This window comes from Molothrus ater, chromosome 14 (genome assembly GCF_012460135.2).
Source record: "Molothrus ater isolate BHLD 08-10-18 breed brown headed cowbird chromosome 14, BPBGC_Mater_1.1, whole genome shotgun sequence".
NCBI classification, from domain to species: domain Eukaryota; kingdom Metazoa; phylum Chordata; class Aves; order Passeriformes; family Icteridae; genus Molothrus; species Molothrus ater.
The window spans coordinates 6402810-6421244 of NC_050491.2; the positions used below are offsets into that span (position 1 = coordinate 6402810).

An 18435-nucleotide genomic window follows, 5' to 3' on the forward strand; every position below is an offset into this window, starting at 1 on the left:
CACTGTTCTTGACCTTAAATCACTGAAGTCAAGCAGTCAAATAAGATCTACAAATAGATAAAATAGATAAAAATAAGTAATATTTTATAGATAAATAAAATAAATAGATAAAAAGAGTAAATAATTCTTACTTCAGAAAAAGCTCTATCAGAAAAGTCATTCTGACTTCTGACAGCTGACAGAAGCAGGTGTTGACATATGTGGTCAATGCACTAAAAGGATTATGCCCAATATTCTCTGCTGATGCAGTGATTGCAAGAATTGAGAGGGAAGAAGGCAGAGTCAAAATTATTTAATTATTGATGTTCTACACATGGTTTAAATTTTATGTATTATCAGCTAATTTGAGGGAGAGAGAAGCTCAAACAATTGGTATGAGAGCATGAAATTACATAATAGTAAAGTAAAAAGTTTCAGGATCAGATCTGTTTGAAAAATGATTTGCTGCATAACAGCTTAGTCTAGAATTTCAGTCATGATTTCAGGCTCAAGAAATGTTAAGGCTCTCTGAATAAGAGGAGAATCTTAGAAACACCCTATGAGGAGTACACAAAGCTCAAAAAAATGAGGATCACAAAGACATTAAGAGAAGTCTGTATTATTGAAACCTTTATAAAACAAAAATTTAAGAAAACAAATAGCTCTGAAGTGCTAAAGGACCACCTGTTTCCAAAATTAAGCCTGTTTCATTATGAGGGAAAAAGACTGAAAAAAATCAAAGAATAAAAATGTTATGATTAACAGAACAGAGCTCTGAAAAAAAAATACTCTGCTACTTGTGAAATGTAGCAGCTTTTATTTTTAATTCAGTGCTGTTCAGATCAGATCTTGGGGCCTAAAGCAGCAAAGAGAGAGAGGAAAAAAAATAAATGGATAAAAAAAGTTTGCACATAGCCACCTCAATAATTCAACCATCAGAAAAGTCCACTTGCTGCCTCCTCTGGCTCAGATGGGACACACAAACTCAGGCCCTCAGATCAGCTTGGCAGAGATTTTGTGCATCTCTGTTTAGTTCTATATTAAGATGATCAACACTGTGCTACTCCTTATACACCATATGCCATTTTCAACACATCACATTCATGCTCTGTGCTTCCTGCTTCATTTCTTTGCATTTAATTTGTGGCCTTTGTCCACAGGAGCTGTGTACAGAAATGCAAAGGCCTAAGGAGAGGTGAGGAATTCAGCCCTGTGCAAGCCAGACTCCAAGGAGCAATCACCAGGGCAACAGCAGCTGCCTGCATCCTTCAGGGAGCAGCAGCCTGGAATGAAGGGACCCAGCATAATTTATCTGACTCATAGGTATTTATATCTGCTCATTACCCACCAGAGTCTGCATCCTGTTTTTACTAGGGAAAATAATGGAGGGTAAAACACAGTCATTGGGAAAAAAAAATCCAAAGTTGCAAATATGGGGTTTCAGCTAAGATACTGGATGAAGTGGGACACATGAAAAAAGTATTTTCAAGTCCTTAGAAACAATATTTCCTATTGTACATGATGAGTTCTACCCTGAATGATTTAACGTGGTTTGATCTGCACCCATGAACTCCTAAGACAAACAAAAATACTGACTTGCAAATAACTTGTAGACACTATTTATGATTTTCAAAAACACATGTATTGAGTTGACCAACTTTCACACTATTAATTGCACATTCAAGTAAATTTTTTCTTTAAACTATAGTCTGTGAGCTAATGTTTCCCTATTGCTCTACATCATCATTTTGGAGAGTCCTAAAGACAGCTTAGACACCAATCATTTCCCTTAGTTACTCACCCTCTGCTGTCACTTTTTTGCTGTATGTAAACATCTTTTTTGACAATTATTTTCATAATAGTTATTTTATTAGAGATGTAATTTCTTCACCCACAATCTCCTAATTTCTTTTGCAAAAGTTTCTCAAAAAAGAATTGCACTGGTATCAAGGCAATAATTGGGTTTTTTGGAAGCATTTAACTTGTTAGTTAGTTTCAGTATTCCTCAACATTATTCCTTCTGATTCAGGTCATCACACTGCTGCTCTCTGCTGTCCATAAGAAGAATCCACATGAAATTATAACAGATAAGGCATTCGTTTTAGGCTCTATAACAAATGTATGTACACTGGAAATTTTTCAATTCTTATTTTGCTTATGAAAATCAAATCTAATTGTAACTGGCAAGAAACAAAAAACAAAGAAAATTCAAGTAATTGCAAATACCATGAGTTGAACATGAGAAGAATCAGAGGTTTTGCAAAGCAGTTTCATTCACACTTGAATTTTGTACAAACTATGAGGTACATGCTCACCTTTAGTCCTTAATTCTTTATTTCTGTTTTATCACCACCTGATGAAAAATTCATTCAATGAATACTTTTCAGTATGTAATGAATGAATAATTAGATCCAAATTTCCACACTGCAAGTGGTCTCTGCATGGGCTGACTTCAAAACAGTACAGAGAATATAGCTGTCATTTAATAGTAGTTCGCATATTTTCCATCATGAAAAGACAGAAAATGAAACTTTTAAGAACAGAAATCCTGAAACAGCTCAAAGATTTAACAATAGAAGATGAAAAACATTACAATGAAAAATCATTGTATGATTTTTAAATTGGATGATTTTAAGTCATTAGAATGAATACATTTCCAGGACAGGAATTCTTCTAAAGGGAAAAATCTTTCACAGCAATAATTTATATTGACCTAGGTTCTTCTTTAAGAAGAAATGCTACACAAGAAACAGAAAATAATTCTTGTCAACTGATGACACAATCCATGACAGATGAAATTGTGTGAATACATGTATCAGGTCAAAAACCTGTACCTGAAACATATACAGCAACGTTTGTGAGAACACAGGTTTAGCCTATAATAAGAAAAAGGATGCAACTGAAAACATGACATTTTGCACAAAGGTATTCCCCATTCCTAAGGCATTATTCTCCTGAGGTTCAGTTTATTCTACCCCTTTTCCTCTGCCCATCACTTATCATTTCACTTTAATGGTACAACCTATGGCCTCCTGATAAAACCCTTCAGAATCCTGAAAATCTGACAGTTATGCCTAATTATATGTGCAAACCAAACAGAGGCTCAGCTATAATAGGAATCTATTTTTGCATGGGTATATCAGAGATATTCTGATTTAAAGTTTGGCTGCAAACACAGTGAGCCTATTTAGATTTTGGCCTCTTGCTCCAAAAATCCCTTCATCCATTTTGTTTAGGATGCTTCTTCTGTTCCAGTTCCTGATACAATGGGGAAAAGGGCCTCTGTAAATGCCTGAAAAACACCAAGGAAAACAACTCACAAATACTATTTTTTCTTCATTCTGACTTAACAATAGCAGCTGGAGTGTCCCCAACACATGGATGGGATTAGTCAGTCTTCCAGGTGCTCATGGCTACAAGCAATAAACAAAACTGTCTTAATTACAATTTAACATAAATTAGGATTAGCATACCCAGGAAGGCTTAGGGGGTTATCAGCAGCGTGCATTTTACCTAAGCATGCATTTTGTGTGCTCTCAGTTATACCATCTGTTATCTCCTCATGTAGGTTGACTCTGACACAAAAGGATTTCATGACAGGTAAGGTGGGATTTCTAAAATTCTGCATAGAATATAAGCCGAAAAGCATTACCACCCAAGAAGCCATGTACTTCATCCAGCTTGTGGGATTTATTTTTAATTAAACTGTTGATTTTCAATTTAAATGCCTAAAAATGCCCTTACATACTTTGAAGGAAATGTTCCCCAAGTAGTGGTCAATACCTGTGACTATTTCCGAAAACATTCTGTTCTCATTTTGTTTTTATTCTTGTGAAACCTGGACTATTTTCACACTTGATATTCACAGCATGTACCTATTCAAAGAACTGTATTCATAAGCAAATTATTAGGGAAATTAAAAAAATGACTTTTCTAGTGTTCATATACCCATAAATGACAAATCTAAAACACAAATATGTTTAATAATTGCTCGAACATTTTCTTTTTTTTCTTTTTGCTTATTTTGGAAGTCTTAATTCAGTGAACTTTTATGGTGGAAAATTATTTTGGTAGGTCTTCGAATATAAACTTTTGTCAATCCAGAGAAAAACATCCACAACATCCACGTCTGCACAGTGGAGAAGGACATGAAATATAAGGATTTCAACTCATCCCTAATTCTGACCCAAAACTCACCTTTGTGTCACCAAAAAACCCATGCCCCCCTAAGATTGGCAATTTGCTTTTCAGTTTCCCCATTCCTGTCAGATTTAGGCAAGATAAGATGAATGGCTTTGGCAGAGCTGTCATCAGCAGGATGTTAACATTTCCACACGAACATCAGCAACTCCAGCTCTCCTACAACACAGAGCCTCAGAGGAGAACTGAAAGCCATGGAGAAGTCAGACCACAAATTGCAATTCCACATTAGGACTTGCACATGAGATCTTGCACTTTAGGAACAAAAAACCCACACGAGCAAGGTTGGAATTAAAAGTCAACCTGAAATTTTTATCTCCACAGATATTTTCTACAAATAAATCATATTTTCAAGTTCCTTCAGACATTGAAAAATATTCCAGGAAATTGCCAAGAAAGAATTTGATGCCAGCAGAGTGCTTCCCATGACAGTACTCTAAAAAATCCATTACATTTATTGTGTGATAATTCTTCCATATTAGAAAACCCAGACAAATGTGTTGTGAAATCTCTGTGAAAAGAAACCATAAATACTAAAAAATCAATACCTAATTCTGGTAAGGCTGGAAAATGCTTTCAACACTCTCATGGTTAAACCCCAGATGGTAACTGAGCCCCACACAGCCTCTCAGTCACTTTATTCTGGTGGGTTGGGGAGTGAATAAAAGTAAAAAAAAATCACATGGGTTGAGATAAAAGCAGTTTAACAGGTAAGGCAAAGCAAGGGACTCATTGCCCACGTGCCATGGCAGGCAGGGGCTCAGCCATCCCCAGGGCAGCAGGGCTCCATCACCTCTAACACTGGCTTGGGAAGGCAAACACCATCACTCCAAACGTCCCCCCTTCCTCCTCCTCCCCAGATTGCCACGCTGAGCTGGTGCCATATTATGGGATATCCCCGGGGTCAGCTGGGGTCAGCTGTCCTGGCTGTGTCCCCTCCCAGCTCCTGTGGAGCCTCTTGCTGGTGGGGTGGGTGAGGAGCAGGAAAGGTCTTGGCTCTGTGTTAGTGCTGCTTGTGATAATGAAAACAGCCCTGAATTATCAGCAGAAATCCAAAACATAGGTCCATACCAGCTACTATGAAGAAAACTTACTCTATCCCAGCTAAAATCAGCACAAATACTATTTAAAAAGTATTATCAGCATAATCAATAAACTTCAAAGGCAGTTTTCTGATTCAGAAAAAAAGGAAAAGAAAATAGAAGCATTTTTTAAAAAAGGGGGCTTAGGGTTGTGTGGAAGTGAGTCCTTGCAGTTTGGACCCTTGCCTACTATCATGAATTCTATTCCAGGGAAAAAAAATATACTCCAGGTACCCCATTTTTATAAAATGGTGCTGTACAACTATAAGAAAAATCATTTGCCAGAAGATTTAGCACGCAAGGAAATACTCATCCAGGGCTTAAAATGTTTCTAGCTTCCAGCTATTCTCCCCACTATCAGTGTGCCAGAGTTCCTGTTGTACTGATCCCTGATCCAGGGTTAAGCACCTGATTTTTGAGACACTGCTGGTGCACGTGGGGCTACACTGATGCAGAGGGGATTTCAGGGCTCTCTCCATCACCTGACCTTAGAGGTTTGTGAAAGGGGATGACAGCAGAGCAAGAAAAATAAAGAAATCAACAGTCTACCAGGTCTGTCTGAGAGATGAGTGCAGCAACTCCAGGTGTACAACATGTACAGGAAGGGGTGGTTTCCTTTGTTTTTTCAGAACAAGTACAACTAAAGTAACTAGAGAGGAAGCTACTGAATTGCTTCTGCCAGATGTAATGAATTAATAGTTTGCTCTTCCCCTCTGGATTCAGAATTAATTCTTGGCCAATACTGGCATTTCTCTCACTGGAAAATTTAATTTGCATCATTAAAGCCCTGAGTCTATTACAACTGACACAGACGGGCACCAGAAAAAAAAATCTGTATAAATTTGGTAAATTTGTTAATATTGATGATTTGAAGTATTATTCAAAATTCTAATTAAATACCAATAAGCTGCTTTAGCTAAAGAAAATCTTACATTAACACCACAGAGACAAAAATGTATTACACTGATAATAGATCTGACTTCTCACTTAGATTTTGATTAAGTTTAACCATATTAACATCAAAGGAATTAACTGCTTTCCTGAATATAGATCCTCTTTCTTAATCCATTGGTTCCATGGTGACATGATGACTGATCTTACAGAGCAAATACCTACCAGTCTCCAGATCCATTACCTGCGACAACACCAGCAGTCAATTACTCAAAAAATTATGCATAAGTTCATACACTCAGATTTGACATTCAATTTTGTCTTAATTTATATTAATAGTAAAAATATGAGCATTCCCAGAAAAACATCATCATTTCCTTAAATGACTGTGAGAAGAAAAAAATTGTAGTAGTGTTCTGATAACACTGCCACACAGCCCTGGTGGAAATCTGCTTAACAATTTCACCATAACTAATACTTTTCTGTATCCCTTTATATAAATTTCATAACAATGACTATAAGAAGATAGACAAACAACAAGCAGAGCATGCATGATATGTTTTGGGTACCGTGCACCAAATATAAAAATGTCCAAATGCAAAACAGATTTCCTAAAGAATTAACAGGCTGACATGAAGATAAGCCATGCACACTAAAAGTTGGAGAGGTTTTAAGCATGAGTAGGTGATATGAGGCTATCCAACATTTAATACAAGGCCACATTTTTATTTACACCTGAAAAGAACCAATTAAATTAATGTCCTGGAAACAACCACATGTAATAGTCCACCATAAATCTTTATGTATTCTTGCATGTATTTTAAAGACTTTTCTTCTTTGTTCTTTCCAATGTCAGCACAATGGTTATTGCCTTCCCTCTCACAGTTCAGATATTGGCTGCACCTTCAGGACAGACAAAGGCATGATGCTCAAGAGTTACACCTATAATTTGAAATTGCCCATGCCCTTAAGAACGTTTGCTCTGGAATAATAGCAGGGAGTTACTCTTTTCCCCCTCCCCAAAAATTTTCCCTCCCATGTGCCTTTTGAAAGACTAAAACAAAAACATGCAGAGCAGCATGTGCTAAATGTCCACTGCAAATCCTCCTTAAACTCAAAACAAAAGACTTGATCCAATAAGAACATGCACCACGTAACATGGAAAAAATCCCAGGTTTAATCCCTTGAGAACTGCTATCATTCCAGACTTACAGTTTAACTTTCTGGTTTGTTCACACTTATAGTAAACTTCGAGAGTCTAGAATAAAATCTTCAGTTTAAAAGAATGCCAACAGTTTGAAAGCAACTCAGAGTATTTTACCTAATATCAAAGAACAGAACTACAAAATTGTTACTAATATAATTGAAAGCAATTGCAGTTTTCTGTGATTTTCAACTCTTTAATGTGATTATGTGGTTGTACCCTGCAATGTTATCACGGCTGATAAAAATTAACTTTTCTCTACAATTTCTTAGGAAGTTTAGTAGCACTAAGTGCTAAAAACAAGGAAAGAACTGTGCATACAAAGGGAGATTATCTGCAGTGACAATTTTGAATTTCCATAGAATTATTTTCTTCTGAAATAAGGAAGAGACTTTTAGAACTCTCATAACAGTACTGACATAAAACACTAAACTGGTGGGACTCCTTGGTACTTCCTGGAAGACTCAGGTTGGTCAGCTGTTACTGCAATCAAAGTCAACAAACAGCACTTTCAACAAACCAGGTTCTATCATACCACTGGGGAAAATAAAAGAAAGGTTTTTGAATACACTATGCACTGCTTCACAAAGTCTCAGTCCTCAGATGCTTTTTGTTATTTTCCTAAAATCCACAAAAAATGCAGAGTATATTGTATTAATGATGTACAGCAACAGCACGACTGAAAAACAACATTACAAAACTAAGATACAAAAACAGTCCTCCTACTCTGACCATGTTAAAAAGAGAAACATATCTTGGAGAAATTATCTCTGTTTTCTGATCACAATGCACAGGGGTGACCATCAGTGACAGCACAGAGCAGCCAGAGCCTCCATGTAGGGTTTTGCCTCCGTGATGTCACAGAGCAGTTCCATGAAATGACAGAAAGCTCCTTCCAGGGTGACTGTTCATGAGATCACCCTGTAACCACCCACACACCTGGCCCAGAGTTCTCCTGCAGCACCATCAGGCGTGGAGCACAGCCCAGCAGCACAGGATGCAGAGCAGCTCCCGCTGGGGCAGGTCCCTGCAGCTCTCCCACGATGGATGCTGTGGTGCTTAAAAAGAAGGGCTACAGCCTCGGTGATACTCTTGGAGAAGGCTCCTATGGCAAAGTGAAAGCTGCCTACAGCCACCGCCTGAAACGCAAAGTGGCCATCAAGATCATTGACAAGAAGAAAATTTCTCAGAATGTCCTGGAAAAATTTCTCCCCAGGGAAATGGAGGCTTTGATGAAACTGCACCACCCCGCAATCATTGAAACCTATGAGATTTTTGAGACTTCCTCAGGGAAAGTGTACATCGTGATGGAGCTGGGGGAGAAGGGGAGCCTCCTGAACTACCTGAGCAGCCAGGGGGCGATGGAAGAGAGCGCCGCTCGCTCCAAGTTCCAGCAACTGGCTTCTGCCATCCAGCATTGCCACGACTTGGACTTTGCTCACAGGGACCTGAAATGTGACAACATCCTTCTCGATGATTGTCTTAACTTCAAGCTCTCAGACTTCGGCTTTTCAAAACCCCTGTCTCGAGATGGAAATGGAAAAACCATTCTCAGCAGCACCTTCTGTGGATCTCTTGCATACTCAGCCCCCGAGCTGCTTGAGCATATTCCTTGTGACCCCAGGATTTCGGACATGTGGAGCCTGGGCATTATCCTGTATGCAATGCTTTTTGCTTCACAGCCATTTGACAGTTCCAACATCAGGGAAATGCTCCAGGTTCAGAAACAACAGAAGATTCCCTTCACGAAGGCAAAAAATCTCTCTACAGACTGCAAGAACCTCATTGTCCACTTGCTCCACCCTGATGTGTCCCAGAGGCTGCGCATAGATGAAGTTTTGAGACATCCCTGGCTGCAGAACGCAAAACTCACGCGCTGCCTGCGATCCCCAAGCGACCCCAAAGCCAATGGCAAGAAAAGCCCCAAAAAAACCAGGATGGAAAATCCCATTGTGCGTAAGTGTAAGGAGTGGAGGAGGAAATCAGATTCTCTTAAGGATGCTTTCCTTTAACAGGGCCACAACGTTGGCCTCACCTGTGAACTGCATTAGTTTAAGCTCAATTAAAGAGAACCTGTCTGAAATTCCATGTGGCAGTCATGTCCCTGCTCCTGCACAGTGCTCTTGAAGGAGGAGCTTTAACACTGCCAAAGTCAAGACTGTGAAACACGGGGGAAATAATGAGGGAGGGAAGTTGGGAAGTTTTAGAACGTGTAAACAAACGGCAGAGGACAACTTGGTATGTAATATTTGAAGGAGGAATGTATTTCAAACTTAACAAGGCAATTATTTTGCATATATCTGAATATTAGACCTGGTGATACCAGACTTTATAAAAATTTATAACTATTTCAATACTCAGACTCTAGGACCTGCCTAGACATACTGCTTATGAATCAAAATTTAGCTGATTTTCTCTTTTAAATTTGAGTGTTTCAACAAAAAAATGTGCAATGAAAAGCATTTCTCTATTCTTAAAAACTAACAAGGATTACAAATCAGTTGTACCATAACACAGGTTTTAAGTCAAAAGGAATGGGGGAAGAGTTTTCATTAATTAGGAAGGAAAATTTAAAAAAACCACACATCCAAACATCAGCTGCCTTTTAACTAAACTTATTGGCTGAGCAAAACACATGCATAAATTCTTTTATCTATAACAAGAAATATTATGTTAGACACTAAAAAAAAAAGTATACCTTCAATGCTATTGTTGTTTAGCCTAAAACTTAAAAAATAATATTAATTATTTTATTTGCATTACAGTCCTGCAAGGTAGTCCTGATCAAGGATCACTTTAAAAGCCTGCAAAATGAGAAGTCTCCTGTCCCACTGGTGTAATACATTTACTTCTAGGTCCCACAAGATTGATTCAACTGGTTAAGTTATGCAAGCACACATTTACAGTCCAGCCACTTCCTGCAGAAAAGCATCAAGAAATGTCATGTGGGTAAAATCCAATCCCAGTGGAGACTTTGGGAGGTTTATTACCAATTCTTTGGTACTCAAATAATTGCCTGTCACTAAAAGTAAAGCAAAACAAATATAATTTCATGGGTCTGCTTGGCTAGATACATTTGACCAGTTATTGACCTACAAGGGTATTTATGCAACACCTGAGAGTGTCATGCACACAAATGATGACCTACTCATTATTTAGTATTGCTTAGAAAGGGTCAGGCTACTATGTTTAACTCTCTATAAAATAGAGATAAAGTAAAGTTGAAGTGCTGCTGAAGAGCAGCAAAATGTCAAAAAGTACCCTAACATACAATTTGACAAGACAAAAATTATGTTTATCCATTATTTCACCCACTATTCTTTCCAGAAAATCTGCTTTTCCCATCAAAATATTATGTTAAAATATCAAACATAAAATACTGCTATCAACAAAGTCTTTATATAACAAAAAAGCTCACCATAATTAAAACTATTATTTCCATTTAGTAAATGTGGACAACCAAATCTATTCTGGGGAAAGAAACCTTCTTGCTTAATATGAAAGAGATTATTTTTGATGCTAAGAACTCAAATGCACTCTGGAATAATTACAAACCTTACTCTGAATAGTCTTCTGCCTCAGAGAGTGGATTAAAAGATGGATTGTACAAACAGCCATGCAGCAGAGCTCTTACTATCCTAAATAATCCAAGGAGAGACAAAGTCAGATCCAGCTCTAATTAACACTCATTGCTCATGGCAGGAGAACATTAACATGGTACATTTCCACTGGCACATGTTTACAAGTCACAGCCATTGAAAAGGACACTTGGACAAACAAAATGGAGCTTATGAATTCTTTGAGTTAGCAGTTCAGGAGAAAGCTTAAAAATATATCTTATTGTTATTTTGCTTTCATTGATTTAATCTGGGACCAAAACAAGTGGTAAAAAAAAAAAAGTGAAGCCATGGAAAAAAAATTTCTTATTCTATTTTAATTTTGCCACTTACTATTGCATTATCAGACACCAGATACAAGAGGAAATATGACTGGAAATAATCACAGGGAATGTGCCACAAAGAAGGTGTGACACCTCTTCCTGGTGTACTGGCAGCTCCTTAGGCAGTACAGGCACATTCTTATTTCCAGTTCTGTGTCTGTGGCCAAAACATGTCTAAGTGCACAGCCAAAATCAAAAGGCAGGACAGCTCCCTTACCAGAGGCCTTTCCAGGTGATTTTATTAGAGATGTGAGCTGCTCTGTTGTGTAAATTATATAAAAGAGCCTGACATGCATCTAAGGAGGGTGGATTTTGCAATTCTGGTTTACTTGGGAATTCAGTTTTATTCCAATCCTTTTAGTAAGACAGGACATGCCATTGAAAACAAACATATATAAGTCCTAAAAAGCTTCTAGAGAAAGAGGACCTATGAACTGTATTGGTGAATGCCATAACAAAACAAACAAAGCACACTAAAAATATCATTTCAGTTGAATGCAGTAAATGGGGTAAAATGTGTCCTGCTATAACTCTGTCAAAATGGCACTGGGTTTACCTTAACTAAAAATCGTAGAATTATATATTTACTAAGGCTGGAAAAGACCTCTAAGGTCTCAAACCCACCCATTAAATCAACACTGCCAGGTCCACCACTCACCATGTCTCCAAGCACCTCATCTATGCATTTTTTGAAAACTTACAGGGATGGTGATTCCACCGTGTCCCTGGGCAGCTTGTTGCAGTGCTTGAGCACCCTTTCAGTGAAGAACTTTTTCCTGACATCCAGCCTAAACCTTCACTGGCACAACCTTGCTCTTGTCCCATTGTTTGTTACCTGAAGGAAAACACCAACCGTCCCCTGCCTGCAGCCTCCTTGCAGGCACTTGCAGAGAGTGGTGAGGTCCCCAAGCCTCCTTTTCTAAAGCCTAAATAACCACAGTTAACTCAGCTGCTCCTCAATTCCCTCAGTTTCTATCTCCTCAGATTTCAAGAGGAATCAATACCACACACCTAGCACGGGGGAATGAAAATGGAGATTGTTGTAATCACTAATGCTTCAGATCAAAATTTAATTTGCACTTTCCTCTACACATTACAAGTGATTAAGTGAGTTTTAGAATCATCTTTTCCTTAGCCAGAAGTGTCCACACTTTCTTATCTTAAATCATTGGCACTTAAATTAATGGCTTTTATCTAACAGATACAGCAGTCATAATAAATATTTAAGATAACTATTTAAATTTTGGCTGTATTAACATCATAATGTAAAGAATCTTAATTTTATTTGCCTTGATAAATCAAAGATTAAACTCACTCAGACATTTTATCTTGCTTGCCCTTAGAATAGTCAAAGAAATTCACTTTAAATATGAATAATATGTCTTTATTTTATGAGCTTTGTTCATTTCCATAGATTTAGTTTGAAAATAAAATTATTTCTAGTACTTACTGGAATGCTGAAAATGAAACTATTGAATTATTATTTTTTGTCTCCATCTAAAAATCACTTGAACTCATTTGGAGGGGTTGGATTCTTAAAGGAGAACCTGCCTCAATTTATGCTCCTTGCTATGGCACTCAGAGCCACATAAACCATCACAGACATTCCATCAACAATTAAGGTTTAGAAAGTTGCAATTTGTCAAAAAGTCTCAGTACTATCCCTTGAAATACCATGCATAATATTTATTGAAGTTAAACTTCAATAAATATTAACTTCACAATGAAATTTTGTAAGATTTCTTCCCAATTCCTGCAAGGGTTTTTAGTTCAATGAGAATTAATTATTTTGCTCACAGAGATACTGTTTTCAAAATAAAACCTATAAACATGATCATGATGGTCTCTGTGTAGCCAGTAGAAGTGCTTCAAACCACAAAAAGAAAAATTCCAGTGGATAACTTTGTTGGTGGTACAAAAGGGTGTGATTTGGTGGAATTGTGCAGAATTTGCATGCAGCAAATGCTGTACACACTGGTTTGACTGAGAACAGAGTGTTCAGGACAGCACTCCCATCTCCTGGAGTATCATTACATTTTCCCCAGAGGCTGTACGTTTAATTGGCTGGCTGTAGGTGTGGTGTGTGCTGCTCCCTCCCTGCCCTGACAACCAGCAGGGCTCTGGTGCCTCCATCCAGCTTCCTGGGGACTCTGGGGACAGATGGCTTCAGGGCAGCCAAGGGCTGTCTGGAACGGTGACCCAGACGTCTTGGCACTATGCAAATATCACTATCAGTCAATCATTTTATTATAAATACTGGACAGCCCAGGGCCCACTGAGCTCTCCCACTGGCAGTGGCTGCCCTCCAGGAGCTCCTGTTGAGCAGGGACAACTCTCAAGGTTACCCTCAAGGCTGAAAGGTTCCTTGCAACAACAGAGCCTCAGGGAGCGATCAATAGTGTCCCAACCTTTGAAATCTCAGCCAAGCGATACCAAGGATTGACTGTGCACATAAACTGCTCTGGACATAAACCACTGGCCAAGTTTGAGACAAGGACTGGATCCAGCTGCAGCCTGAGAAGGAATGCAAGGGGTCCTTCCTGAACCTCATGACTCAGTGGGAGAGTCTCCCTGACAGCTTTTTCTGACCTTGTCCTTTAGGCAGTAAATAAAGTGTACCTTGTTAAAGCACTGTCACATTCACCATTTGATTTTGTTAACTTGCTATTTTATGTTAACAAGGTTTACTGCTGCTTCTCTCTCCAGTGAAGTGCATCACTCCACTCAGGGCAAGGTGCAGTGGACAGAGGGAACAGGTGAAAGAGGTTTACAAAGCAGCACTGGAGGGAATAAACATTGGAGGGAATAAACATTTGCTGATTCTTCTAACAAAAAAGGCAAGTTATCTGTTATGCCCCTTGACAGCCTGTAAATGGATGAATGACTGTCTTTAATAGTGATGATATCTACTGCCTCAGAAACCTTTGACCTGAACAGAAATGGTCACAGTCATTAGAGCTACATAAATATAGCACTCAAATCTTTTTAAGCACATAAGAATCCTATGAAAAAAAATCACAGGACTATTCATAAGACAAGACACAGCCAGAACAAAAATTAATCTTTCAGAACCTGTGTTGAAAATTGTTCATGACAACTTTTAATGGACCAAAACCAAAGTTCATGCAAGTCATTTGGAGTCCTTGGTATTGGTATTTACATCAGCACCTAAACCTTCATCTTATTTACAAAGATAATTCATATTATGCTAAGTTTTACCCCAGCAATTTCTGCAAGATGAGACCATCTAGACATGTTAGGTACTTAGTTTACTAGACTGTGTTAGACACCTAAAATTAGCATAAGTCCCAAGTACATTGCAGCATTTAATGTGTTTATGTCACAATATCCTTGTAAAGACGAGGAATAACATTATCTCAGCTTTACAAAGTGAATCTGACACACAGGATGAATATGGAACTTATAAAACATATGAAGTACTCAGATCCTCTAAGCACTGAGTGCCTGATTACTGTTAAAAATCTGAGCATATTGTTATACATGTGTTATACAGACTAAGTCACTGAGAAACTCAATCTGTGACAGAAGTGATCTCAATCAGGAGCAGTAGTCATGAACTATAGTGAACTATTACTGCTGCCTCTCTGTTTTTTCTGCCTTTGATGAGGTTAACTAAAAAAAAGAAAACAAAACCCCCACAAAAAAGCCCAAAGCAAAGAAAACCCACCAATTTCAAGCATACTACTTCCATGTTTAGTTCAAATATGATGACTATAGCATCTCTTTGTTACACACATCAAGCTATTCAAAGTTTGCCAAAGAAATACTTGAAGTCACTTCTGCCTAGGATTACATAAAATTCTAAATATTGCAACATATACAAACTTTAAAAAAAATGAGCTGAACTTTCTTCATGCTTTAATCATTAACTTTCACTGTACCAATACCAAGATGGAAAACTAAATAAAATGGGACTGGTTTGCTTGCTCTGCGGGATCAGCTTGTTCTGATAGTTCACCCCTACCAGTCCTGCTCAACACCAGCAATCAGCTTTGAGATGTGATTTTTTTAAATGCTGTTCAACACAGAATCATCAATCCAGCAAAGTACCTGCCAGGATATGTTCACCTGCAGTTTAAGAAAATTGTGTGGGTTTATCAGAGAAAAATTTCTGCTTTTCTGATACAAAGCTGTGAGCTTTACATTATCTTAAAACATGGGCAATCCACCAAGGAACTACATATTCAGAGAGTTTTTAATGAATATGTATACATTAGTCTTTTATGAGTTTCCTTAAAGGAAAATATTACATCAAAGCAAAGTAGTTTGGCCTACTACAGAAATTATTTCTTCTGTATACTTCAATGCATTTCAGAAACAGGTTTTCTTAGTAATAAATATTTCCAACTAGGAGGAAGAAATATTTAGTTCATTCTTTTCCAAATGCTTTAAAGTAAAAAGGCCAAAATCTTATCTTGATTTTATTAGACTATTATGTTTTAAACTAAGCAATGATAAAAATTAAAAATCACTAAAACAGAGCAAAATCATGTTTTCTAGAACTAGCTTCTTCCCTTCCTGTCTAGCCACAGGACCATGTGTACAAAAGAACTAGGAGTGTCTGAATCTTGCACTAACTTCACATTTCTGCTAGTTCTGACAGAGTCCACAGCTCCAAGATGTTCTACAGTATTGTCCCCATTGTCTTCTTATTCCTTTACATCCTTCCAAAGGATATTTTGCATTTCTAGGAAATAGTACAGAATTCATGAACAGCTGCTCAATAGCAGTTTGAACACACCATATTGTTCAATGTTAAAAGAAAGATTTAAGAACAGTTCACAGTATGACCTAGTCTTGTGTCTAGTGTTCTTTCCTTTTCATGTCCAGATGGGACTCCCATTATCCTCCTTTTTCTGTTGTGATTGATTCATCACCAAAGATTTCCCTCATGCACTTACTGCAGCAGGTGTTCTATCCCTTAACTGTAGTCATATGGAAACCTATGAGGACAAAAATTGAACCAAAAAACTAAATAGAATGGAATGTAAATTAAATTTTTTTGTCTATTTCTTAGTGTATTGACAACAGATATTATTATTATTATATACTGATAATATACAGATATTATTATTATATATTAATTATATTAATATTATTATACTGAACTGTAGCAGAGGTCTCAAAACCTGATATTGTTGAACAATAGAATGAATTTACTATATTCATGAGTGAAGATGCCTCACGCAACCTCTAAAAAAAATCCAAGCTAAATAAAATTTGGTTGTAGTGAAAAGGTTTCCTGTCTTGAGAAGATCCACTCTAATTAGGCTGCCTTCTGTGAGACCACTGTTTTATCTTCCTACGTGCTGTAAACTTCACATCTTGTCATTACTGCCAGTAATTTCTGTAGAAACCACCACTAATGAATGCAAAAACAGAGTAATGTAGAGGCAGGAATCAGGAGGCATCTAGCAGGAAATTTCTGGGTATTCCTGTGGAAATTCAAAACTACTTTTTCTCCATTGAACTTGTTTCCACAGTTCTTAGGGTTTTTTGGGTTTTTTTCAGTCAAGGCATAAATCTCCCCTTAAAGAAAAATGCAAAAACCAACAAAAGAAAAACACATTAACATTTCTAATGCTAGAGTTAATTTGGCTAGTTATATTGAATTCATCCTAATTTCATATGTAACAGCTGCCTGCCTTTCTTCTCCCTTTTTTTATCTAATGGATGCCAAAGCACATTTTCCACATAAGCAACAGCAGTTTTGGCCTCTGTTTACATGTTCTGTTGAGACTGTAGCCCTGAAAGGGGCTGGACTGCTAATCATCTCATAATTGAAAATAGTGAAAAGTCAGAATTTGAACTAATTGGAAGTAATGCAAAGTAATTTCTTGATTGCCCCAAAATTATCACACTTCTCAGGTCAGCTTTTGAAAGGGAAACAGCCACATGAAGAGAGCCTAAGCTCAGTCTTTACTAAAACCACCACACTCAAGGCTTGTGAACCTCTGTCAACTGAGACTTCCCCAGAACTTGTAGCCAATTAAATTCTTTCTAGAATTTCACCAAGTATGTGGCTCTAGAATTTCAGTAAGTAGGTCTAGACCGCTCAAACTTACTCTAAAACAAAACCTTTGTCATCCTACCTGTTAAAAAGATGGGGAAAAGTGCTTTGGAGCTGACATTTCCTTGAGGATGTGTCAGTGATGCAATAGCAAGTTGGAGCCACATTCTCCTGCTGGACTCCCAGTCTGATCTTCCACTGGCAGCTGTTTTGGATGCAGCTCCCTCTCCTTCCAGCCCACCCCACACTCACATCTAAGGCACAGCTAAAATCTAGGTATGAAAAGGTGCACAAACTTGTGTTGTGCTCAACTACAAACATAATATGATCTTTGGTAGAATCTCTCAACATGTATTTGCAACATAAAAAATTGAATTATTCTGGATTTTAACCTGGGGACTTTGCTCAAAATTGATGCTAAGCTTGAGAGTAATTAAATACGACACAAGGTGGTGTCAGGTTAGATTAGCTTTAACAAACTACTGTATCAACAAAGGGGAAAATAAGGTAAAGATTGGCTTTTCTAACCACAAATATTCTTTCTTCTCTTTAGTGAAATTGCCAGAGACAAGGAAATGTGCTGCAGCAACTGAAATGCCAAAATACACTTTCAGATAATCCTGCAAAATCTGCTCCTAAGCCCATGCATCAGTGTTTAGAAATACTATCACCCCATGTTCTCTCAGGTAAACAGTCCAAGGGAAGTCACCCCTGTTTTCAGACCAAGGGCTGGATGTTCATGTAACTTTTGTTGTTTTGCTTTAAATGAAGAAATTGGCACTTAAGAGGAAGTCACAAAAACACAAATCACAATTTACAGTACAACAGCCAGTAACTCTCATTTACTTAAACTCCAAGAGTGTAACATTTTGCTTGCAGCACATGGCAGAACTTCCCATTAATTTTAGTAAAATCACACATACATTAATTACACAGAAGCAATCCATATAATATTACCATTTTGCAGGTGAACTTGTATTTGGGGTTCACATTTTTAAAAAATTGCTAGAATAAGCTCAGCTTCATAGATTAAAAAAAAAAAGAATAAGCATATTATGTTGTTTACACCACAAATCCATCTGGCACAGAAGGCAAAAGCAACTGCTGG

At 37.6% G+C, this 18435-nt stretch overlaps 1 protein-coding gene across 1 annotated transcript; it reads left to right on the forward strand.

Annotated features, from left to right (window-relative positions):
- Window positions 1-8399: 8399 nt before the first annotated feature.
- LOC118698768 (testis-specific serine/threonine-protein kinase 2-like) lies at window positions 8400-9368 on the forward strand. Its single transcript, XM_036402281.1, has one exon. It carries the CDS (start codon window positions 8400-8402, stop codon window positions 9366-9368), a length of 969 nt encoding a protein of 322 aa, XP_036258174.1.
- The last annotated feature ends 9067 nt before the right edge of the window (window positions 9369-18435 follow it).

Bases quoted from the DNA above. Each gene is read 5' to 3' on its own strand.
- LOC118698768 (XM_036402281.1), top strand. From the start codon at position 8,400: ATGGATGCTGTGGTGCTTAAAAAGAAGGGCTACAGCCTCGGTGATACT.